Source organism: Podarcis tiliguerta (assembly GCF_965153285.1).
Source record: "Podarcis tiliguerta genome assembly, chromosome: 17".
In the NCBI taxonomy this organism is placed as follows: domain Eukaryota; kingdom Metazoa; phylum Chordata; class Lepidosauria; order Squamata; family Lacertidae; genus Podarcis; species Podarcis tiliguerta.
In genome coordinates, this window is record NC_139550.1 from 29350349 (window position 1) to 29375274 (window position 24926).

The 24926-nt window shown below is 41.9% G+C and overlaps 1 protein-coding gene across 1 annotated transcript in view; it reads left to right on the forward strand.

The window, feature by feature from the left end:
- The window catches only part of LOC310667339 (ovostatin-like), a 59696-nt gene that overhangs the window by 29477 nt on the left and 5293 nt on the right, over positions 1-24926 (forward strand). Inside the window, exons 18-30 of the mRNA XM_083419435.1 lie at positions 147-264; positions 5926-6154; positions 7572-7698; positions 9591-9712; positions 11895-11946; positions 13799-13882; positions 15263-15439; positions 17360-17441; positions 17901-18057; positions 18849-18923; positions 19530-19695; positions 21995-22215; positions 23566-23775. Coding sequence (XP_083275561.1) covers positions 147-264; positions 5926-6154; positions 7572-7698; positions 9591-9712; positions 11895-11946; positions 13799-13882; positions 15263-15439; positions 17360-17441; positions 17901-18057; positions 18849-18923; positions 19530-19695; positions 21995-22215; positions 23566-23775 — 1820 coding nt within the window. The remainder of the gene's footprint in view (positions 1-146; positions 265-5925; positions 6155-7571; positions 7699-9590; positions 9713-11894; positions 11947-13798; positions 13883-15262; positions 15440-17359; positions 17442-17900; positions 18058-18848; positions 18924-19529; positions 19696-21994; positions 22216-23565; positions 23776-24926) is intronic.

The following is a 24926-nucleotide window of genomic DNA, read 5'->3' on the forward strand; positions in this document are numbered from 1 at the left end:
CAGGCACAACTCCTTCTCAGACCAAGCAAGATTAATGTCTACAGATTTTTTTGCATAGGGGATAATGTAGCTGCTCCTGCGTCCTGCCACTTACCGCTGAAAATTCATAGAACTAAGAGTCCAAATATCCTTTCTTATTGTTTCAGAATCTGCGCCACCACCACCGCCACCACCTCCTTCAGGAGACGTATCTCGAGATAGAGTTATTGAGACTGTTCGGAGGTTCTTCCCTGAAACTTGGATCTGGGAACTGTTTGGTATTGGGTGAGTTGACATTGGCTGTTATTGGCATTGGCCAAAGATTTTGCAAAGAACAATGAGTATCCAGAGTTGGCCAGCACCCAGTTTGTTCTACCTGGGAATGAGGGAGGATACTGTTTTACTTTGCATTTAAAGGTGAATATAGCTAATTCTCACTTTCTGAAGCAATATGCAAATCAAAACAAAGTCATCCTTCAGAATTTGCATGTCTCCAAATTTTGCAGTGAAGTTCTCCACCCATGTATAAAAATGCATGTATCAGTAAATGTAACTTAAAAGAATGTGTAAAATTAGGGGAAATATGCTTTGCAAAAAATGATATATTTGGCAAGATTGCATACAAAGCTGCGTGTAAGAGAAATTTGCACCAAAATGCTGGTGGATTTTCATAAAGACTTTTTAAAAATAACAAAATGATGTAGGTATGTGGGGAACTGAATTGAAGATTGGGAAAATGGAAACCTGAGAGAAGCAAAATTGGCAGATTCAACCACCCCTGGTTCTACTCCAGGGGTGGTTAACCTGTGGCCCTCCAGATGTTTCTGGTCTACATTGGCTATGCTGACAGAGGCTAATGGGAGTTGGGAGTCCAGCAACATTTAGTGGGCCACAGAATCCCTCTTCCTGATCCCTCCTCCTTGCATGTCATTCCTCTTTCAAGTTAAAAGGGTGGTTCTGAGGGTACGTTGCCTGAGATCTACCAAAATCTTGGAAACGGCTCTAGCTGGGAATGACATTCCCTGGGCTCAGTGCATATTCTGAATCTTGCAAATAAGATTGTGTTGTACAAACCACAGAAGATCACCACAGCCAATCAAAAGCAAACAATCACACCCTAGGCCAACCCCAACCTCTCTCACCACCAAAGGAACACAAGTGAACAACACAAGCAACGCTGACACCAAACTCTACATACATTAAACATAATAGAAACACCAGCACCCGACCCCACCCCCATCCATCTTCCCTCTCTCCACCCCCCCTTTCTTTTTTCTTTCTTTTTTTCTTCTCCCCCTAATGCCTCAACAAATGAAACGGATTTGTAAAAATGTTACATGGAAAAAAAATACGAGGCATTACACTTCTGTAAAACAAGAAAATCCTTAATAAAATATCAAGATGTGGGGAAAAAAGAAAAAAGAAGGCCTTTCATTGCCCTGTCTGGCAATTTCTACACAGTTTTGATTCTGTTTATAGAATCCTAGAATTGTAGAGGTGAAAAAGACTGAGGGTCATCTGTTCCAACTCCCTGAAATGCAGGAATCTCAAGAAAATCATGCATGGCAGATGACCACCCAACACCTGCTTACAAACCTTCAAGGAAGGAGAGTATATCTCCCGTGGGAGTCTATTCCACTGTCAAACAGCTCTTACTGTCATAAAGTTCTTCTTGATATTTAGTCCGACTCTCCTTCCTTGTAACTTGAAGCCATAGGTTTGGGTCCTAGCCTCCGGAGCAGGAGAAAACAACCTTGCTCCATCCTCCATGTGACAGCCTCTTGGCTATCTGAAGATGGTTATCATATCTCTCCTCAGTCTCCTCTTTACCAGGCTAAACATACGCAATTCCCTCAATTCTCTTTGCTGCTCCCTGCTAACAGAGTTTCTATGCTCCAAACCAAATGATTTTTGCATCTGCTGTAACTCTGGACTTAGTCCTTGCGAGGTCATGTTGCTTCCCTCAACCCTAGGTAAAGGTAAAGGGACCCCTGACCATTAGGTCCAGTCGTGACCGACTCTGGGGTTGCGGCGCTCATCTCACTTTATTGGCCGAGGGAGCCAGCGTACAGCTTCTGGGTCCTGTGGCCAGAATGACTAAGCCGCTTCTGGCGAACCAGAGCAGCACACGGAAATGCCATTTACCTTCCTGCCGGAGCGATACCTATTTATCTACTTGCACTTTTTGGGGTGCTTTTGAACTGCTAGGTGGGCAGGAGCTGGGACCGAGCAACGGGAGCTCACCCTGTGGCAGGGATTCGAACCGCCAACCTTCTGATCGGCAAGTCCTAGGCTCTGTGGTTTAACCCACAGGGCCACCTGCGTCCCTCCCCCACCCCTACTGCTATCCAAAAACAATGAGGGTCCTGTCTTTCTCAAATTATCAGAAGCGGGTTAGCAAGAACAGTACAGTCATACCTCGGGTTACAGATGCTTCGGGTTGCGCAATTTTTTTTGATTTTTTTTTTATAAATAATTTTTATTCACTTTCCAATAAACATTTTTTCAAGATTTAACATTTGTTTTGACATAAACATCTTTTTTGACTTCCATCAGCCTATCTGAGAATTCTCCATACTCTCACTACGTCTCACATTTCTTACATTTATATTGCACATTATATCTCTTAATCTTAACCTTTCTTTTTAAACAACATTTCTATCAGTCTTTTTCACAAAGCTTCTTGAAAGCCAACAAGCGTTAGTTGCTCCTCACATTCAGTTTTGATATATTCTGTAAATTTACTCCAGTCCTCGGAAAATCTCTGATCACGTTGGTTCCTTATTTTTCCAGTCAATTTGTCCATCTCTGCATACTCCATCAATTTCATTCTCCATTCTTCCTTGGTCGGCATTTCTTCCTGCTTCCATTTCTGGGCCATCAAAATTCTTGCTGCTGTCACTGCATATCTAAACAGTTTCACATCTTTCTTACTAATTTCGTTCCCTACTATCCCAAGTAGAAATGCTTCTGGTTTCTTGATAAATGTATATTTCAACATTTTCTTCATCTCATTATAAATCATTTCCCAAAAGCATTTCACTTTTTTACATTCCCACCACATATGGTAAAATGTTCCCTCTTTTTCTTTACATTTCCAACATTTGTTACAAATTTTATACATCTTACCAAGTTTCACTGGTGTTACGTACCATCTATACATCATTTTCATTACGTTTTCTTTTATTGTAGTACATGCAGTGAATTTCATTCCCTCCTCCCACAATTTTATCCATTGATCGAACTGAATATTATATCCGAAATCTTTGGCCCACTGGATCATAACCGATTTCACTTCCTCATCTTTCTTATGCCACTCAAGCAATAATTTATACATTTTTGACAGAACTTTAACATCATTATTCAAAATTTCCTGCTGAAACCTCGATTGCTTTTCTTGGAAACCTCTTTCCCACAGTGTCTTTTTAAACATCGCATTTATCTGGTGGTAATGCAGCCAATCATATACATTTTCCTTAACTTCTTCATATGGTTTTAGTTTCCATTTATTACCTTCTTTCACCATCAAATTCTCATATGTAATCCAATTCCCTGACATATTGACCTTTCTTACACTCATAATTTCCAATGGTGATAACCAGTATGGTGTTTTGAATTCTAAAAGGTTTTTATACCTATTCCAAACCTCATTCAGCGGTCCTCTAAAGATGTGGTTTTCAAAACCTTTATGCACTCTATGCTTTTCACACCATAAATATGCGTGCCACCCGAATCTATTGTCATACCCTTCTAGGTCCAACAATTGTGTGTTTTCTAATTTTATCCATTCCTTTATCCAGCAAAGACACGAAGCTTCATAGTACAGCTTTAAGTCTGGCAGGGCAAAGCCTCCTCTTTCTTTCACATCTGTCAGTATCTTAAATTTTATTCTTGGCCGCTTGCCCTGCCATATATATCTTGATATTGTTCTTTGCCATTCCTTAAATATTGTCACACCCCTAATTATTGGAATTGTCTGAAACAAAAACAACAGTTTCGGTAGCACGCTCATCTTTATCGTTGCAATTCTTCCCCAGAATGATAATTTCATTCTTCCCCACACCTCCAGGTCCCTTTTGATTTTATTCCATTCTGGTACGTAATTGTTCTGATACAGGTCAATATTCCTGGGTGTTAACATAATCCCTAGATATTTCACTTTTTTAACCACATTCATCTCAGTTTGTTGCTGTATTCTTTCAATTATTTCTTGGTCGATGTTTTTAGCCATTATTTTGGTCTTTTTCCTATTTAATTTGAAACCAGACACCTTACCAAACTGTTCTATCTCTTCCAACACCTCTTTTATACTTTGCTCAGGATCCTCAATAGTTAAAACCAAGTCATCAGCAAAGGCTTTTACCTTGTATTCATTACATCCTATTGTTACACCTTTTACATTTCCATTGTCTCTTATTGATCTCAAAAACACTTCCAGGACCGAGATGAACAATAATGGAGACAAAGGACACCCTTGTCTTGTACCCTTAGTTATGGCAATATTTTCAGTAATAACGTTATTCACAATCAGCTTCGCTCTTTGATCTGAATATATTGCCTTTATACCATTCAGAAAAGCTTGACCTGTATCCATATATTCTAAATTCTTTAGCATAAATTCCCAAGAAATATTATCAAAGGCCTTCTCTGCATCCACAAATATTAACATTGCTTGTTTGTCCTTCCCGCTTGACAGATATTCTATTATATTAATTACATTCCTTATGTTATCTTTCATCTGTCTTCCGGGAAGGAAACCTGTTTGATCATTGTGGATCATTTCCTTTAATATCTTATTCATTCTGCTTGCTAGTACACTAGCAAACATTTTATAATCATTATTCAATAGTGAGATTGGCCTATAATTCTTTACTTGTGTCAAATCTGAATCTTGCTTGGGAATAAATGTTATATATGCTTCTTTCCAGGTCTCCGGTATTTCTCCTTTTTCCAATATGTTATTCATTACTTCTCTTAATGGTACAAGCAGGGTGTATTTCAATTCTTTATAATATCTTGCACTAAATCCATCTGGTCCCGGTGACTTCCCGCTTTTCAAATCCTTTATTGCCATTTGAATCTCCTCTAATTCTATTGGTTTGTTCAATTTGTTTTTATTACTCTCCGATATTTTTTGCACCTTTTTCTTTCTTCTCTAGATACTCCTCTATTAATTTCATATTAATTTTCTCCTTTCTTTTATACAGTTCACGGTAGAAGTCCACAAAACCTTTCCTTATACCTTTCTGACTCACAATTTCCAGATCCTCTATCTTTATTTTGTTAATCATATTTTGCTCTTTCCTTTTCTTAATTTGCCACGCCAGCCATTTCCCTGATTTATTTGCAAATTCAAAGTTCTTTTGTTTCATTCTTCTTATATTCCATTCTACTTCTTTATTGATTATCATTGCGAATTGCGTCTGGAGTATTTTTATACTTTGTTTTACTTTTTCATCTTTTGGTCTTATAGTCAGTTTTTTCTCATTTTCCATTATTTGTCTGAGAATCTCTTTCTTTCCTTTTTCTCTCATTTTATTCTTAATTGCATTTTGTTGGGTTGCGCGATTTTGAGTGGCGCACCGCGCCAAATCCGGAAGTACTGGAATGGGTTACTTCCAGGTTTTTGCGCTTGCGCATACGCAGGAATGCTAAATCACGCTTTGCGCATGCACAGAAGCGCCGAATCGATGTGGTGCTGTGGGTTGCGGATGCTGTGGGTTGTGAACGTGATTCCCGCACGGATCACGTTTGCAACCCGAGCATCCACTGTACATAATGTGTAGCCTGCTGCAGTAGGGAGAGTGATTTTTTAAAAGTGATGTGGATTTCAACTTAACACAACACCATAAGAACGTGGTGAGGCTTTTCATCTCGGTAATGTGGATATAAATAGTCAAGCCTGTGGTTCTATATATACCTTTTTTGTTTTTCTCTCCTTATTAGTTCAGATGGACATGCAGAACTCACCTACGTCGTCCCTGATACCATCACAGAGTGGAAAGCCAGTGCCTTCTGCTTGGAGAAGCAGGCTGGATTTGGCATCTCAAGGCCTGCCACCCTGATTGCCTTCCAGACATTCTTTGTTCATATGATGCTGCCTTACTCCATAGTTAGAGGGGAAGATTTCCTCTGTAGAGTCAATGTCTTCAACTACCTGCAGGAATGCATTCAGGTTCATCCTCTCATTCCTTCTTTGTTCTCTTTCATGTCTAGAAAAGACCCTTGCATACTGTTTTTGGGGGTTGGGGTGCAAACCATCCACATCAGTGAGATAAACAGGAAAAGGTTAGACTAAAGCACATTGCACTTGCAAACATATAGATTCCTACTGAGTTTGTACCAGTTAAGATCTTGTGCCTTTTCTTAGGAATCCTGGGGACCGTAGTTAGTTAAGGTGCTGAGAGTTTCCTTTCAGAGATCTCTAGCTCCCTTCTCACTACAATTCTGTGGGAAGTGGGACTGATGGCTAAACCAGTTGCACTCTGTCAGGCCTTTATTGGCCTGTATAAACAACTTGTCTTTTTAATTAGCTGGCTTAATTTATAACACATTCCCATTTATTGTTTTTGCATTTGTATTTAAACAATTAGATGCAGTTATGTGCAAAGGATATACTTGGAACATTTACAGTGCCTTCTAATGGCCAACATAATAAATGTTGAACTACAGTGGTACCTCGGGTTACATACGCTTCAGGTTACAGACGCTTCAGGTTACAGACTCCGCTAACCCAGAAATAGTACCTCGGGTTAAGAACTTTGCTTCAGGATGAGAACAGAAATCATGCTCTGGTGGCACGGCAGCAGCAGGAGGCCCCATTAGCTAAAGTGGTGCTTCAGGTTAAGAACAGTTTCAGGTTAAGAACGGACCTCCAGAACGAATTAAGTACTTAACCCGAGGTACCACTGTACATTGGTTCCTTGATCTGGCAGAGATATTGTTTACACTAGTGCTGTGCACCAGATTCAGATAAATCCTGAACCCAATTGGGCCAATTCAAGGCCCTTTGTGCCCTGTCTGGCTCAAGCTGAAGTAGCTACAAATAACTGAAGAATGGATTGAGTTGTCCCAAATCTGTAGGTCACTACAGTTTCTCAGAAAGCCAGACAGACTGTCTCCAAACTGTTGCAATTATTAAATACAGCACCATATAAGGAAGGAGAAGGGGAGGAAGGGAACTGAAAGAGGGCTAGAATAATCTAGAATGATGGTGTTTGGAGAGAGAAGCTAGATTTTGAGAGCTGCCAAGGTAGCCTAGAATCACCCAACCCAACACTTTCCAAGTACTGTCCCTTAGAAAGTGTTTAGTGGAGTTGAGTGGCATTTATTCAGCTTGTGTTCATCCTCTATCCTTTCCCAATCCATCCTAGTACTGTCCTTATTTTATTTTAAGTTTGTCTCCAAATTTTGGCTCTAGTTTTTAGGTTAGTTTTCTGTTACTATAGATCCCTGCTATAGTAGAGGAGGCTGAATGAAATACCTTTTTGTCTTGGTTTTCTTTGCCCTGTCTGAGGTTAAAGCATCCTCCCTTAGTCCTAGGAAGCCACGCTAACTCTGTTAATTAACTGTAGTTTCTCCCCTTATGGCAGGTCAATGTATCAATGGCCGTATCCCGGGATTTTGAAGCCCATCTTCTCTCACCTTTGAATGATAAAGGATGTGTGTGTGGCGGTGAGAGGAAAACATACATTTGGAATATTAGCGTTAAAAAACTTGGTGAGTGAGCTTCTTTCTTCCTCTCTGCTTTGTAAACTGGTAGTCTTGTCTGTTTTAAACTTGCATAAGAAATGCAGTTCACCAAATGTAAATGCAGAATGTCTGTACATCTGACCAACCAAGTCTTTTTTTTCTATAATCATGACCCTCCTGCAAGACAGTAAAATCAAGAGATTTTATCAAGCTTCTGGTGGGGTACATTCAGCTTGATGTTTGGGGATGGGTGACTATGCCCATTTTGTTTTATCTCACTTTCTGATTTTCCCATTCTTAAATTTAGTTCTCTACTTCAGTTTGTTCATTTTTTTCCCTAATAAATAAATTAAAAAGCCATCATGAAAAGTCATCAGCATTTGGGGGTGATTTTTTCCTGTGGTACACACAGTGCCGGATTTACATATAAGCTAAACAAGCTATAGTTTAGGGCCCCCAAAAAATTTTAAAGGAAAAAACCTGGATGTACAATTCCAAATTATAAGATAAAAACCAAATAAAATAAAACCTACATACATTGTGTAGGCTCCTGTGATGTAATGGGCCCCGCCTGCTCCCTAAAATATCACTGATTTGCTCATTTCTACATATAGGGTGCCCACATTCTGCATGGACTGGTTGCATGGCAACAGGTGCAAATGGCTTTAGATAACTATTAGGTTCATAAATTACCATATAGCATATATTCAACACAAAAAACAGCGACCATTTGTTGTGGACAAAGGACAGCTGGACATATAAAGGGCCCCATTACCTTCAGTAGCTTAGGGCCTCCTCAAACCTAAATCTGGCCCTGGGTACGCATTTTTAGATGCAAGTTTGTGTAGCCCTCCCCCTGTCAGGGCACAGCGGGAGTGTCTCACAGAGTTTTCTCTAGAAAACCTCCAGGAAAAATTCTGTGAGCTTCAGCTCATATCATGTGCCTATAAATTGTTGGCCTTACTGCTTTTGAAGATCCCACTGTTTGCCTAATACACACATATTTACAAGGCAACTTTTTCTAATAAAATGAATTTTTCTATGTTATTTTCACTAATTTATGCATCCATATGCATGCTTTACCCTAGTACTTGCATTTTTGTATACATTGCTTGTCAGGAGAACTGCATTGCAAAATTTGCGGAAGTGCAAATTTTGAAGGATGGCTGTGTGTCAGTTTGCATATTATTTCAGGAAATTATAATCAGGTATATAAACCTTTAAATACAAACTGAAACAATTTTCTCCCTCATCTGTAACCACAAGTTTGCAGGTCTATAATTGGCCTGTTTTCCAGTGTTGATCATCTCCCTAATTTTGTAACTCCGTAGAACTCAATAGTTTAATTCTATTTTTGTTCATTTGCATGAACCACCAGCTCTGCATTCTATTAAGCTCAGGTCCAGTTTCCCACTAGGAGTTTTTCAGTATCCTGACCCTTCTTGCTTTCAGAGTTGTATCTGTAGAAGAAATCTGAGAAGCTGAAAATTTGCCCATGAAAGGTTTTATTTTGGGTTTTTGCTGCACCTTTTCCAGGAAGGATATAAAAAAGGCAACCCGCCATGGGTAAATTACATGCAAGTTCCAAAGAGAACCTGGCACAATGAGAGCAAGATCCTTGCGCAGAGAGAAGGCAAAAAACCTAAATTAATCAGTTTTCTATTTGTAATCTTCTTTCTAAGGGCTCATCCAGACTCCCTTTTGCGTTGCGCTTTAAAGCTCCGTATTCAAGTGGGTTTTGTTTTCTGGTTTTTGTCCCGACTCTTTCGGCAGGAAAATCCATGTTTTATTACTGAACTGGAGCAAATGGCAATCCACACACACAAACTATTACTGCTTGCTTCGATTCAACAGTAAAATGCAGGTTTTCCCAGGGAAAGTGCCAGAACAAAAATTAAAATTAAAATGTTTGCTTTCAGGTGCTGTGACCTTGTCTGTTACTGCTGAAGCTCCAAAAAACAGTGGGGACTGTGGAAATGGAACATCTGGGGGCTTGGATGTGGGACGGAAGGACACCCTGATCAGAGAATTGCTAGTAGAGGTACAGTGGGAAGATCTGAGCTTCAAAAAATGTGCTTCCTTCTCAGCGGCTAATTAGCTAATTCAGTCAGGATCAAATGTGGAGCAATTCCCTTTTTCGCCTGCAAGGATATCTCATAGTTGCTACACACTGCATTTTACACCGAGTGGACTGGACAATCGTTTCCTTCCACTACTGTGCAAATACAGTATAACATCCGAAGTACTTCGTGTTATTGTCATTTTGAAAATGTAAGTAGCCTTTGTGAGTTGAAAGGCAGGAAAGAAAAACATTAAATGATGATGATGATAATTTATTTATACCCCACCCATCTGGCTGGGTTTCTCCAGCCACTCTGGGTGGCTCCCAACAGAATATTATTATGATTAACAAAGCAATAAAACATTGAACATTAAAAACTTCCCTAAACAGGGCTGCCTTCATATGTCTTCTAAAAGTCAGATAGTTGTTTATTTCCATGACATCTAATAGGAAGGCATTCCACAGGGCAGGCGCCACTACCGAGAAGGCCCTCTCCCTGGTTCCCTGTAACCTCACTTCTCACAGTGAGAGAATCGTCAGTAGGCCCTCAGAGCTGGACCTCAGTGTCTGGGCTGAACGATGGAGGTGGAGATGCTCCTTCAGGTATACTGAACCGAGGCTGTTTAGGGCTTTCAAGGTCAGCATCAACACTTTGAATTGTGCTTGGAAGCTGGACCTCAGTGTCCAGGCTGAACGATGAGGCACTCTGCATTGTGAAATTCCAGTAGCAAAGCTGGGTCAAAAAGCACCCCTCAAACCGCGGGCCTAATCCTTTAGCAGGGAGTACAGCCACCCTCCAGAACACCTGAATACCACCATCCAAGACAGAAAAACCACGAACCAAGAGGATCTCTTTCTTTGGTCAGGATCCAGTTTTAAATTCATTGGCCCTCATAAAGCTAAGTGTCATTCATAGACAGAGGTCCAACAGTTCTACCACAAGTGGATCTATTAGCTTGAATCACTGCATGAACTAGAATTAAAACAGAGCTGGTAATGGTGGATAAACCTTCATTTACTTTGGACTGGAACGTCATCCAAAAATGTAGCATCTTGATTTCTTGTTTCAGGAGTAAAATTTGACTTCTAGTAATTCACTGGCATAGCATTCTAAAATAGGTATATTTTGGAGATTAAATGGCGAAGGATACTTGTATTGTACAAAAAGGCACCAGAAATCAATGTGCTCTTGGGCTGCTTCTGTTTATTTCCACGGGTCTCATAGCACAGAGTTACCTGAAAGGTTTTGTCTTAAAGATCTAAACAAATTAATAATAAATATAGACGGCCAATGTGCAGAACTGCAGTTTCTGTCTTATAACTAGCAGAATGGTCAGTGACTACTGCTCTCAAGAGGAGACGGAGGCAGAGAAGAGTGGGGAGATAGGAGAACTCAACAACTCTTTATATATGCAACAGTTTAAATGAATGGCGGAACTGGACAGTTTTAAGTTTTGACAACTTGCTGGGGGGGGGTGTCGGGGTGTATATGTTTAACTTGCTCTTAGACTGTCTTGTTTGTTTTTGTGAATTACATTGTAATATCCAGCATCTACAAACAACAAAAATCTGATTGCCGATAAGCAAGGGAATTCAGATTCCAAAAGCCACAGTAAGCCTAGACAGATTTAAGTCAGCATCATGTTACACTACAATACAGTGGTGCCCCACAAGACGAATGCCTCGCAAGACGGAAAACCCGCTAGACGAAAGGGTTTTCCGTTTTTCAATGCGCTTCGCAGGACGAATTTCCCTATGGGCTTGCTTCGCAAGACGAAAATGTCTTGCGATTCTTGAGATTTTTTTTCGCTCCCCAACCCCTTTTTCTAAGCCGCTAATAGCCTTTTAGCAGCTAATCCGCTAATCCCTTAAGCCTTTAATAGCCACTAATAGCCGCTAAACCGCTAATAGCGCTAATCTGCTAAGCCGCTAATAGGGTTGCTTCGCAAGACGAAAAAACCGCTAGACAAAGAGACTCGCGGAACGAATTAATTTCGTCTTGCGAGGCACCACTGTATAATATTGCTTCTCAATGTGAGTGTCAGTGGTGATAGTTATTGTTTATAAAGATCTAGGATTTCCCTGTTTTGCTATTTCTTTGTTTCATTCATTCTTCATTCATTCATTTGTATGTCCTCTTTCTGCCTCTTTGTTCTCATAGCCTGAAGGCATTGAAAGAGAATTAACCCAGAGCAGCCTTATCTGTGCAGAAGGTAAGAGGGTTGCTCTCTTCTGGTGGGCTACTATGAGCATGGGAACTGAAGGAACCTGTCAAAAAGTAATGAAAGGTTCATGGGATCAACTAATAGTACTGTACCTGGGGATGCTGCCTTTTCCCTGCTACCTGCAAATAAAATAAAAATAAAGAGCCTTGCATCACTTGTGCTGCAAATTTTCTATGCTCGGCTTATATGGGGGAAATGATTAAACCAGGGTTTAGGGGTTTGTTTTAGAGCCCTCTCAAATCATTAGGATGCACCAAGTCAGAAGAGGAATGCTTCCAACATTCTCCTCAGCTGAATTTCTGTTGATTTTTGGCGTTCCAAATTACCTGGGATTGTTTCTGAACTGGAACTGGGCTCTTTTATTCTAGTTTTCATATATATCTGAATGTTGCACAGAGCACAAACACAGGCATTTTGCTGCAGTTCTTCATTCAGTTCATTTTGTCTTCCATTCCTCTACATACCTAGTGTGCAAAAAAGCAATTTTTTTAACAGTATTTATGGCTAGTTGACTATTCTTTTTGCATAGCGTTTCACTAATGTGCAGGAACATCGGTAAGAAAATATACCGAAAGCCTTGTATGGTAACATCAAGACTGCTCGACTGTGAGTGGGTTGTCGTGAGATCTAGGGCTTCAGTTCTTGTGTCCCAGTTATGGAATTCCTTGTCCAGAAAAAATATGCCTGGCCAATCTTTGTGCAATGGCCAGACAATTTTCTCTGGGCAAGATTTTTTGTGAATGGGATGGTGTCAGGGCTGAGCTGCTGTCAGCTGTCAGAGATGAACTAGGAATGGCGTCATGGTATTGCAGCGGAAGAACTGAGATAGGGGTCAGAGTCATGGAAGGAAGCCAGGAGAGCTGTGCTGCCAAGGGGCGCTTCGAAACCTGGAGACTTAGCAAAAACCTGCCTTACATAGCAGTGACAGTCACAGCAAGCTTTTGAAATGTAAAAGGTAAAGGCAAAGGGACCCCTGACCATTAGGTCCAGTTGTGACAGACTCTGGGGTTGCGGCGCTCATCTCGCTTTATTGGCCGAGGGAGCCGGCTTACAGCTTCCGGGTCCTGTGGCCAGCATGACTAAGCCGCTTCTGGCGAACCAGAGCAGCACACGGAAATGCCGTTTACCTTCCCGCCAGAGCGGTACCTATTTATCTACTTGCACTTTGATGTGCTTTCGAATTGCTAGGTTGGCAGGAGCAGGGACCGAGCAACGGAAGCTCACCCCGTCGCGAGGATTCGAACTGCCAACCTTCTGATCAGCAAGTCCTGGGCTCTGTGGTTTAACCCACAGCGCCACCCGCGTCCCTTTTGAAATGTAGATGTGAACAAACAGAAGAGGGCTCTCCCACGTTTATTAATAGGTAGCAAGATCAATCTCTTGAGGTTGATTGTTGTGCACCTATTTATGCTTATTTTCTGCATGTAGCACTTAGTTTCTATACTCCTTTGAATTTAAAGAAGGAAGGAAGGAAGGAAAGAAAATTGGTAAAATTAGCTATTGAACTATGCAGGACAAATTAGTTAATTTGAAACCCAAGAAAGAAAGAGGACTCTGAAATGTTTAATGCATGTCTGTTAAGCTTTGTGTACAGATTTTTACATTAAGAAAACCTTTATATGTCACTTGTAACACGATGCAGAATGTTTAAAATTGAAACAGTAAGAGTATAAGGTTTTTTAAGAATGTGCATGAAAGAGTATTAAATAATGAAACCAAGTCCATCAAAATTATGGTTCAAAAATTTGTTGAAGATTTTTGTTGTTGTTATATTTGGAAATTTAATAGTTATTTTAAAAATGCATTTAAATATATTTTAAGTTTAATGTTTTAATTGCAGGTGCTGTCGTCTCTGAGCCAGTGTCTCTGAAACTCCCTGAAAATCTGGTGGAAGGATCGGCCAGAGCTTACTTCTCTTGCATAGGTCAGTTTGTAGGTTTCTTGCAAGGACAAGGTTGTCATTCACTCTCACTCATTTGGATAACAATCTTGGAGATGTTTTAATTGGAATCTTATTTTGCTTCTTATGAATCAGGAGACATCTTGCATGTCAGAAAAGATTTGTCTGTTTTTCTTTTAGCCTTTTACTACTTCTCCGTAGGCGTAAAGGCTTTATTTCCACTTCTGACTTTGCAATTGGCAGAGATATGGATTTCACATGCCATGCAGCTTCTCAGTAAACCATTCCTGTCTTGTCAAGATATATGGCATTATTACTGGTGTTCCTGCGACTATTTTTGCTCCCTCCTTGAGCCTCCTTAGTTCAAATGCAAGAGCTCCCATGTTCAGGCATCAGGAAATGAGTTCCACCTGCTAACACTCCATATAGAAGTCATATGTTCATAGGTCTAGCTATGCACACCAGCCCAGTTGCAAGGAGCGCAATTTCCACACAAGCATATGTTCTTGGCAACCAGTGATGTTTGATAGGTAAAGGTAAAGGGACCCCTGACCATTAGGTCCAGTTGTGACTGACTCTGGGGTTGATATCATAGTGTAGGATAAGTAGGTTGGGGAAGAAAATTGATTTGGGTCTCCCGATAGAGTACAGGGTCAGATTTAAGGTTAGGGTTTGACCTTAAAGCCCTTCACGGCCTGGGACCCTCATACCTATGGGACCGCCTCTCCCGGTATGCCCCACGGAGAGCCTGAAGGTCCATAAATAGCAACAACCTAGAGGTCCCGGGCCCTAAGGAAGTTAGATTAGCTTCAACCAGAGCCAGGGCCTTTTCAACTCTGGCTCCAGCCTGGTGGAACGCTCTGCCTCATGAGACCAGGGCCCTGCAGGATCTGATTTCTTTCCGCAGGGCCTGTAAGACAGAGTTGTTCCGCCTGGCCTTTGGCTTGGAGCCATTTTGATTCCCTCCCTCTTTCTTTTTTCCTTTCCTTCTCCTCCTGCGATGAGGCTACATTTTAATATTTTAATGTTTCAATATTTTAATGTTTTATTTTAATTTTGTTTTTAAGTTGTAATCATTCAGCTTGTTTTTATTATTGCCTGTAAGCCGCTCTGAGCCCGGCCTTGGCTGGGGAGGGCGGGGTATAAATAAAAAATATTATTATTATTATTTGAAGAAGAACCTATCAAATTCACACTTTCAGAAGCAATGTGTGAATGGAAACACAGCTGTCTTTTGAAATGTTCACGTTTGCCAAGCGAACAATGCTTACAAAAATGCATTTGTAATGGGGAAACATGTAGAAAAATAGGTTGGTGAAAATACACACAAACGCATTGTGCTACGGGGAACTGCTTGCAAAAATATGCACATATGTCATGTTGACAAAACAATATTTTTGACAGGAGACCTCATGGGCACAGCCATGCAGAACCTTCATCAACTTCTCCGGATGCCCTATGGCTGTGGGGAGCAGAACATGGCGCTCTTTGCACCCATCATTTACGTCATGGAATATCTAAATGCAACAGGACAACTGGATGAGGAGACCAAATCCAAGTCCATTGGATACTTAACCAGTGGTAGGAATCTTGTGAGCTTTCCATGGCCGTGGTGTTTGCCACAGTGTGAACAGAACACCAGACTAGATGGACCTTTCTTCTCATTCATGAGTGCTTTCCTTACATCCTTATGGCTAACACTTGCCTTGGCATTCATTTTGCCCCGGACTAAATGTGGCATTGGATTGAACTGCATGTACACAAACACACATACTGCCCGTCATCTTCTCTGAAAAGGTCCACTGGAAAGGCCATTTTACTTCTGAAACACAACATGGATCTGCATTTGTGGATCCAGCCTTTTAATTTAATTAAGAACACTTACAGGTAAAGGGACCCCTGACGTTAAATCCAGTCGCAAACGACTCTGGGGTTGCAGCGCTCATCTCGCTTTACTGGCCAAGGGTGCCGGCGTTTGTCCGCAGACAGTTTTTCTGGGTCATGTGGCCAGCCTGACTAAGCTGCTTCTGGTGAACCAGAGCAGCACATGGAAATGCCGTTTACCTTCCCACTAGTGTGGTACCTATTTATCTACTTGCACTTTGATGTGCTTTTGAAATGCTAGGTTGGCAGGAGGAGAGACCGAACAATGGGAGCTCACCTCGTTGTGGGGATTCAAACTGCTGACCTGATCGGCAAGCCCTAGGTTCTGTGGTTTAGACCACAGCGCCACCCGCACCCCTAAGAACACTTAAGGGTGTTCTAATCATATAGTCAAACTTTATGTGACAACCATGTAGATCATCTTGAGCACTTTAGGGAAAACAAGGGTTGGATCTACACTGACCTGTTTAACGTTTCCCCCCTCTATTGGAACAGTATTATATATGTTGTTCTAAAATGTCACAGGGCATGCTTGTTAATTAAAACATTTTTTACCTTCTTTTTGTCCCCGTCAAATGTGAGTAATGCCCGGCCTAATGCCCAGCCACACCATTTTTCAAAATGCTATTTCTTTCCTGCGGCTGAGGGCTGGTTGCTGGTTGCTCTGCTCCTCTCTCTGGGGTCACAGTTTAATTCTCCCTCCCTCCATGTCCATTGGAAGAAGCAAAGGGCAGGAGGAGAAACTGAACACCTCTCCTTGAATGACATTGGATGGGGTTGGAGTTTGAATGCAGTAAAAAAAATAAAACGCTACATAGGAATATGTGAGCAGTTTCCCACTAGTATAGCAGCATAAAATGATTAAAAATTAAGCAATAAAAAGACAAAGCAATAACACGTTATGAATGTAAAAAGTAGGATGTCATGTGTCCATCTACATTATCAAAAGCATTTTTAACTCTTCCTTAATGTTAAAAACCATGAGTGTAGGTTCACCTTAGGTACATTTCCAGAGGCAAGATAGTACGTCTTGGGTAGGCGCTCTACACACTTGAAGCCTTCTTTGAATTGCTCAACATTTTGCTCAGAAGATGCACAGATTTTGTTTTCTGTAATAATGCCACCAGTGCCAGGGCAGGCAATTAATTACCCTGGTTAAGGCTGCAATCCTAGGGTAGGAGTCAAATAATAAGTTCCACTAGTGGAAGTCAGTACGAAGTCTCCCATTAGTGTAACAGGGATCCTCACATCTTCTCCCCCTGTACACACCCAAAATTGGCTTGGAGGTTCAGGAGAACCCCTAGACCAGTGTACATGGGGAGGAGTGGGGGGAACCATTACATCTGCCAAACTGAAAAGTTTGGACTGACAAAACAATTGCTATAAAGCCACATTGAATTCTTCCCCGGGACACATTTACTTGGAAGTAAGCCCTAGTCGACAACACATGAACATGCTTTGGAAACATGCATAGGATTGTGCTGTACTTTTAAACTGCTAAATTGCAAACACAAGTATTGGGGGCTTTTCACTTCATGTTAAATTAATGTTTTGTTTTAAAAATGCATGCTCAGTTTTTTAAAAAAACTAGGGACTTTTCCGCATTCTTTTTTTCAGGGTATCAGAGACAGCTGTCCTATAAGCACCCAGATGGGTCCTACAGTGCCTTTGGGAGCCGGGACAAGGAAGGCAACACCTGGTGAGAGCTTGGAAAATGCAGTAGTGTGATTGGTCACAGTGAGTGGATGCTTTAAGCAAGATGGTAGCCAGTTCTTCTCTGTTTACATGGGGTAACATTTCATGAAGTGAACTATAGTCCACAGAAAAGTTGCACTGTAGTGTCACTCTTCAAGGTGCCACAAGGCACTTTATTTTTCTTCTCTGGTCACTAACAATACACTAACGTTTACCTTCCTGCCACAGCGGTACCTATTTATCTACTTGCACTGGGAGGCTTTCAAACTGCTAGGTTGGCAGGAGCTGGGACAGAGCAATGGGAGCTCACTCCGTCGCGGGGATTCAAACCGCCGACCTTCTGATCAGCAAGCCCAAGAGGCTCAGTGGTTTAGACCACAGCGCCACCCACTCCCACTGGGCTCAAGAGAGCTTGACCTGAGTTTTGCTGTAATTGCTAATATTCCATGGCATTCTTTTGCAGGCTGACTGGCTTCACGTACAAGTCTTTTGCAAGAGCTTCAAAGACCATTTTTATTGATCCAAATGTCCAAACTCAAAGCGTCATCTGGCTGTCCAGCAAGCAAAAATCAGACGGATGTTTCCAAAATGTTGGAAAACTCTTTAACAATGCATTGAAGGTGATGGCTATGGGCTTGTTGGTTTGTTGCAAAGCTCTCCTTCTGGGGCGGTGATGCTTTTTTTACTCCTGGCAAATGCTTCCTCTTCCTGAGATTTCTGACCCTTAGCTAACTTAAGTACTTGTATTATTTGGAGATAGGCTGTGAGAAGGAGAAGGAGAGAGAGCTGGGGAAACAAGAGACTTCTTGTTAGTATTATACATGACCTAGATTTAAGTGAGCCATGAAGTTTCCTGCCTTCACCTCTGAATCACAGCCTAAACCTCTCAGCCTGCTGTACATCACAGGACTATTATGAGGAAAGAATGGGATAACTACTAGGTATGCCACCTTGAGACACTCGGATAAAAAGCGGGTGTTTTGTACTGAAGTTCTCACCCTGGGCCAGCAGGGGGACACTGTAGATAGTTCAGGTCCACATATGCAAATAAGGGATCGAAAGTGATGTTCAGTGATTGGATAGTTACAGAAAATGGTTACTGTTGCGTTCTAGTGGAGCTCTATATAAGCAGGCTGGCTGAACCCTTCAGTTCTGTTCTAGCCTGTGAATAAACAAGAGCTGTTTGAAGAATCGCTGTGTCGTCTGATATGTTCACCCACAACTTAACAGCGGGGAACCAATGTGATTTTAATAACAAATGTAATGGGCCTTTCAACAGCAGGTAAATGCCTTCATGTTCCAAGAGGCTTTAGGGAACCTCACCAAACCTGCTATTTGCCTCCATGTTGTCCCCTTCCTTCCTTCTTCATTTTTTAAACGTGTTCTCTCTTTCTGTGTTGTGCATTTCAAGGGAGGAGTAGATGATGAGCTTTTGCTGTCAGCCTACATCACTGCAGCTCTCCTTGAGTCTGGATTCCTCAACTCGGTATTTATTTTCTGGTGTTGTCCAGTTGATTTAGTTCAGGATCGAAGAAAGTGCATGTAATAGTAGAATCATAGAATAGAATCATAGAATCATAGAGTTGGAAGAGACCACAAGGGCCATCGAGTCCAACCCCCTGCCAAGCAGGAAACACCATCAGAGCACTCCTGACATATGGTTGTCAAGCCTCTGCTTAAAGACCTCCAAAGAAGGAGACTCCACCACACTCCTTGGCAGCAAATTCCACTGTCGAACAGCTCTTACTGTCAGGAAGTTCTTCCTAATGTTTAGGTGGAATCTTCTTTCTTGTAGTTTGGATCCATTGCTCCATGTCCGCTTCTCTGGAGCAGCAGAAAACAACCTTTCTCCCTCCTCCATGTGACATCCCATGTGATAGTAGACTGAGAAGAAATAGTTTAGGCATATAGAAATGGTGGAGAAAGGAGGCCATACATGGACTGTTGTCCATGTTTCTGTTTTGAATGTCTAGATCGGATGCAGTATGCCTGGAAGAACAGCATTGGATGTTTGCTTGATGTTTTTAACCTGTTTGATGTTTTTTGTGGCATCTGCAAACTCTGACGGAGCCTTTCTCTCCCTCCAACCCAGCATCCAGTGGTCCGAAATGCCTTGTATTGCTTGGAGGCCGGATTAGAAAAGGGAAATCTCACTTTCTATGACCAAGCACTTCTTGCTTACGCCTTTCGCCTAGCTGGTAATAAGCCCAAAGCAGATCTCTTATTGGATGAGCTGATTAAATCGGCTACGAAAGTAGGTGAGTCACATTTCCCAAAATGTTGACACATTTGACAGAATGAATGATGTGTTGAAACAAGAATGAGCAGTCATGTGAGCAAAATTCTATAATGTTGTGGACATTCAGGAGTGCCAACCAGGCATAGGGCCTTCTCAGTAGTGGCGCCCGCCCTGTGGAACGCCCTCCCGTCAGATGCCAAGGAAATAAACAACTACCTGACTTTTAGAAAGCATCTGAAGGCAGCCCTGTTTTTAATATTCTGTTGGGAGTGGCAGGGGAGGCCCGGCCAGATGGGCAGGATATAAGTAATACATTTATTATTTTTATTTATTATTATTATTATTATTATTATTATTATTATTATTATTAATTAATTAATCTATTAATTTTCTTTGCACATAGGCTGGACCCTTCATTACACTCACCAAATAAGACCCAATTTTGCATAAAATCTTCATACACTTTGTCACATACAATTTTGTACCCTTTTTTTCAGGCAGGGTAGAGCACAAAAAACAAATCAGGAGTCACAAGTAATAAGCTGTCCAGCAAACAGAATACTATGAAAGGCTTAAAAGCTAAAGGGACCCCTGACCATTAGGTCCAGTCATAGACGACTCTGGGGTTGTGGCGCTCATCTCGCTTTATTGGCCAAGGGAGCCAGCGTACAGCTTCTGGGTCATGTGGCCAGCATGACTAAGCCACTTCCAGCAAACCAGAGCAGCGCACGGAAATGCCATTTACCTTCCCGCCGGAGCGGTTCCTATTTATCTACTTGCACTTTGACGTGCTTTCGAATTGCTAGGTTGGCAGGAGCAGGGACCGAGCAATGGGAGCTCACCCATTGTGGGGATTCGAACCGCCAACCTTCTGATCAGCAAGCCATAGGCTCTGTGGTTTAACCCACAGCACCACCCACGTCCCTTATGAAAGGCTTACTCAGTTGAATAACTGCCTGCCACATAGTTGATAAAGGCATGACCTCTACTACCAACCCTAAACCATGCAAAGAACTCAGGTTTAATGAGTTGTAACTTGTAAATGAGCCTATGCTACTGGAGCTTTTAGGCAGACAATACTGCATTTGTTGAGTGACCAGAAGTGGCATTTCAGATGGGTGGGGTCAAAAGTGACTTAAGATTTATAGTAGTTCTGCTCAGATGCTCACGTTTGGATAAATTCAAGATGTAAATAGTTAAAAAGCAAACAGTGTGTTCATTTGCAGGTGTTATTTATTAATACCTCATAACAGCTACAGCATTCCACCCCCTTCATTTCTGAACAAAAGGGATTTGAGATCCCCTCTCACTCAGGAAGCTCACTTGCTGCCAATGAGTCAGGCACCGTCTCCACGGCTAACTTGCCTCATGGGCTTCTTTGGAAAGTAAAAGGGAAAGGGAAAGAACTGCTATCAGTAAATTGCAGCTAGGAAGGCAACATCATGCGCAATACTGACTCTTTTCTTGAAATTAAAACAACGTCCAAATACTTGTTAAAATATTCAAAAGCTTTAACTTGCCGAACATATAGCTAAAGAAGGATATATATACATCAATTCCAAGAACCTCCATAACCAGAGAGGGTGTTTATGGGGGGGGGGGACATTCACCCTGAATATTGCTGCTATAGTTACCGTATTTTTTGCTCTATAGGACTCACTTTTCCCCTCCTAAAAAGTAAGGGGAAATATGTGTGCGTCTTATGGAGCGAATGCAGGCTGTGCAGCTATCCCAGAAGCCAGAACAGCAAGAGGGATTGCTGCTTTTGCTGCGCAGCGATCCCTCTTGCTGTTCTGGCTTCTGGGATCCAGAATATTTTTTTTCTTGTTTTCCTCCTCCAAAAACTATGTGTGTCTTGTGGTCTGGTGCGTCTTATAGAGCGAAAAATGCGGGAATTTAACCAACCTGCCCCCCATTCCACTGTTGCATTTCCTTAAGGAAGAAAACAACACATCAAGAGGTCATATAACAACGCTACTTCGATTGCGAAGCACATAGTGAACATTTCTCTCCATTCCACACTGTGTTAAAAACAGCAGCAACAAAACGTTTGGGCCGCTCAATATATGTTTAAGATTAACTTGTGTAACTGTATATTGGGCGGGGGGGGGGGTGGAGAGAGAGAGAAAGAAGTGATGAGACTAGAAACCGAAGCTGAATAAAGTCCGGTGGTCTCTGTACATGGGCTTAATGAGGCAGATCTCTGCCTCTGTGATATTTCTCCCCTGGATCTGGAGGAAGAGTATCAGATTCCTGCAAGGAAATATTGGTTTGACCTGCCTCTGGACTGTTTTCTTAGCTTCTCTTTCAATTCTTAGGTGGCTCGTTATATTGGGAGCGTGAGGATAGGCCACCTGCAGAAGAGACTCCTTCCTTCTACCCTCGTGCCTCATCGTTTGAGGTTGAGATAGCTGCCTATGTGCTCCTTGCACTGCTCACCGGAACCACACCGACCCCAGCACAACTGACAACAGCTTCGCAGATTGTCCTTTGGCTTACCAAGCAGCAGAATCCTTATGGAGGCTTCAGCAGCACCCAGGTATAGTAACTCCTGTGCTCTGTCCTCCATCACAGCCAGGGCTCTGCATACTTGGCAATAAAATCATTCATATATATATGAATAACTCAGAGGAGATATGAGCTATGCCATGCAAGGCCACCCAAGATGGACAGGTCATAGTGGAGAGTTTTGACTAAATGTGATCCACCTGGAGCAGGAACTGGCAAGCCACTCCAGTATCCCTGCCAAGAAAACTCTCTCACACACATACGCAGTGGTACCTCAGATTACATACGCTTCATGTTACAGACTCCGCTAACCCAGAAATAGTACCTCGGGTTAAGAACTTTGCTTCAGGGTGAGAACAGAAATCGTGCTCCAGCGGCATGGTGGCAGCAGGAGGCCCCATTAGCTAAAGTGGTGCTTCAGGTTAAGAACAGTTTCAGGTTAAGAACGAATTACGTTCTTAATCCGAGGTACCACTGTAATATATATTTACCTAAACATTTTAAAGAAAAAAAGCACCGTGTATTCCAATATTTGAAGGCAATATACAAATTAAAAGTGAAATGAAAAGAAAAATTAAACTAGGATACCTCCCATTTATGCTCTTCTGAGTACCTTGAGATAAAAGGGAGGATGCGAATATGGGGAATAAAAAACAAATTATTCAACAAGAGAAGCTTTTTAGAGATTATGCAAATTTGTGTTTTAAAATGGATGTAAGAGTTGTTTGTATTGTCTTCTTTAACTGGGGAAATTGCTCCAGGCTTCAGGGAGACAAGGGTCTTCCATATCACCTGCTACATGAGATCATTTTAAACGGGTAGTTCTGGGGAACAAGTAGGAAAACTTCTGTGTGCTGGTTTTTTGTTTTTGTTTTAGTGAGCATAGGTCATTCTTCAGTTTTTGCTATTTAAATCACTAACTAGCTTAAATAGAATACTGAAGGACCTCAGAAAAAAATGCACATTAAGTTTGTGAAATTAAGGCCTCCACCTTGGAAGAGGAGGAAACTGGGAAATGGTGCAAAGACGCAATTTTCCATGGAACAATGCTGTTTTATTGCATACATGAGTGGAGAACAAAACAAGAGTCTACGGGATTTTTTTGTTGATCCTAGACCGGATACAGTAATATCCTTTTTTGTTTATGCATTCATAATCGGGAAAAGAAGAAAGAGATATGTAGATTGCTTTTTGTATTGTGCTGTAATCTGGGGTGGAGGGAGGGCATGCTTTTAGTTGCCAGCGTTGAAAATTTCAATTTAAAGATATTAAAAGATAATAAAGGAACCACTCTGGCCTGTAAGAGAAATTTATAAACCTTTCCTACATAGCATTTGAACAAAGCTTTAAGCATCCTTTTGTTGGCACTATTCTCTTGCAGGACACGGTAGTGGCTATACAAGCTTTGGCTCTCTTCAGCCAATATACCTTCACTGGCCAGAACTCAGTCAGGATCCATTCCAACAAGCCTTTTGAGAGAGTCTTTGAAGTGAACAATGACAATCGCCTACTGCTGCAGCGGACTTCCCTGCCTGACGTTCCAGGAGAGTATACAGTGGAAGTGAATGGCACTGGGTGTGTCTTTACACAGGTAATTGTTGATGCACCTTCAGGGCTGTCTTAAGCATATGTGGTGCCAGGGTGCAAAGATCCCGCCGCCCCCAGGTTGCCCAGTCCCAGGTGTGCAGGAGGGAGGAGCCAGCCAGCCGGCCGCCTCAGCATCTTGCTGGCTCGGTCGCCCCCAAACTCGCGGCACAGAGCCACCCACAGCAGAAGAGGCTGCCCAACCGATGGGTGGGCTCTTCCCCAGACTCAACTCTCGGACCCCGGACTCTCGGCCTGGCACCCCTGAGAGCCCAGCGCCTGGGTGCCCCACACCCCTAGCGCCTATTAATAGCCAGTGTGGTGTAGTGGTTAAGAGTGGTGGACTCATAATCTGGTGAACCGGGTTCGATTCCCCACTCCTCCACATACAGCTGCTGTGTGACCTTTGGCCAGTCACACTTATCTGAAGTCTCTCAGCCTCACTCACCTCACAGAGTGTCTGTTGTGGGGGGGGGGGGAGGAAAGGAGATTGTTAGCCACTTTGAGACTCCTAAGGGTAGTGATAAAGCGGGATATCAAATCCAAACTCTTCTTCTTCTTCTTCTATGGGTAAGATGGCCCTTGCACACTTGCAACAACGAAAAGGATTTCAAATGCCATCTTTTGCTATGTGCACATTATTCCTTATGGCACTAGCCAGGGATGGCGGCAGGATTTCCTGAGCTTGGTACACTATATGTGGGTTGGGGCCCCTGCTTCACTGGCCCACCCCACAATCTGTTGATTATGATTATGATGATGATGTTGTTGTTGTTGTTATTCATAGAATTGTAGAGTTGGAAATGAGCACAAGGTAATCTAGTCCAACCCCCTGCAATGCAGGAAATTTTTGCCTAACCCACAACCCTGAGATTAAGAGTCTCATAGCAACTGAGCTAAGCAGGCAAGTCATTATTACTAATTTAATTTCTTTACCGCTTTATGTTTTTAAGAGAGAGAGAAACCTCAAAGCGGTTTACGACACATTGAAGCATCAAATAAAACGATCCAGAACAGAATGTTACTGAAGAAAGTCAGATATAAAGTATACTTTCAAAGCAACATCATTAACAGGAAACATATCTTAAGGATTCCAAATAAAACAGAATGTCTCTATGGACACAAATTCTGCTTGCAAAACTAATTTGGCTTTGTATG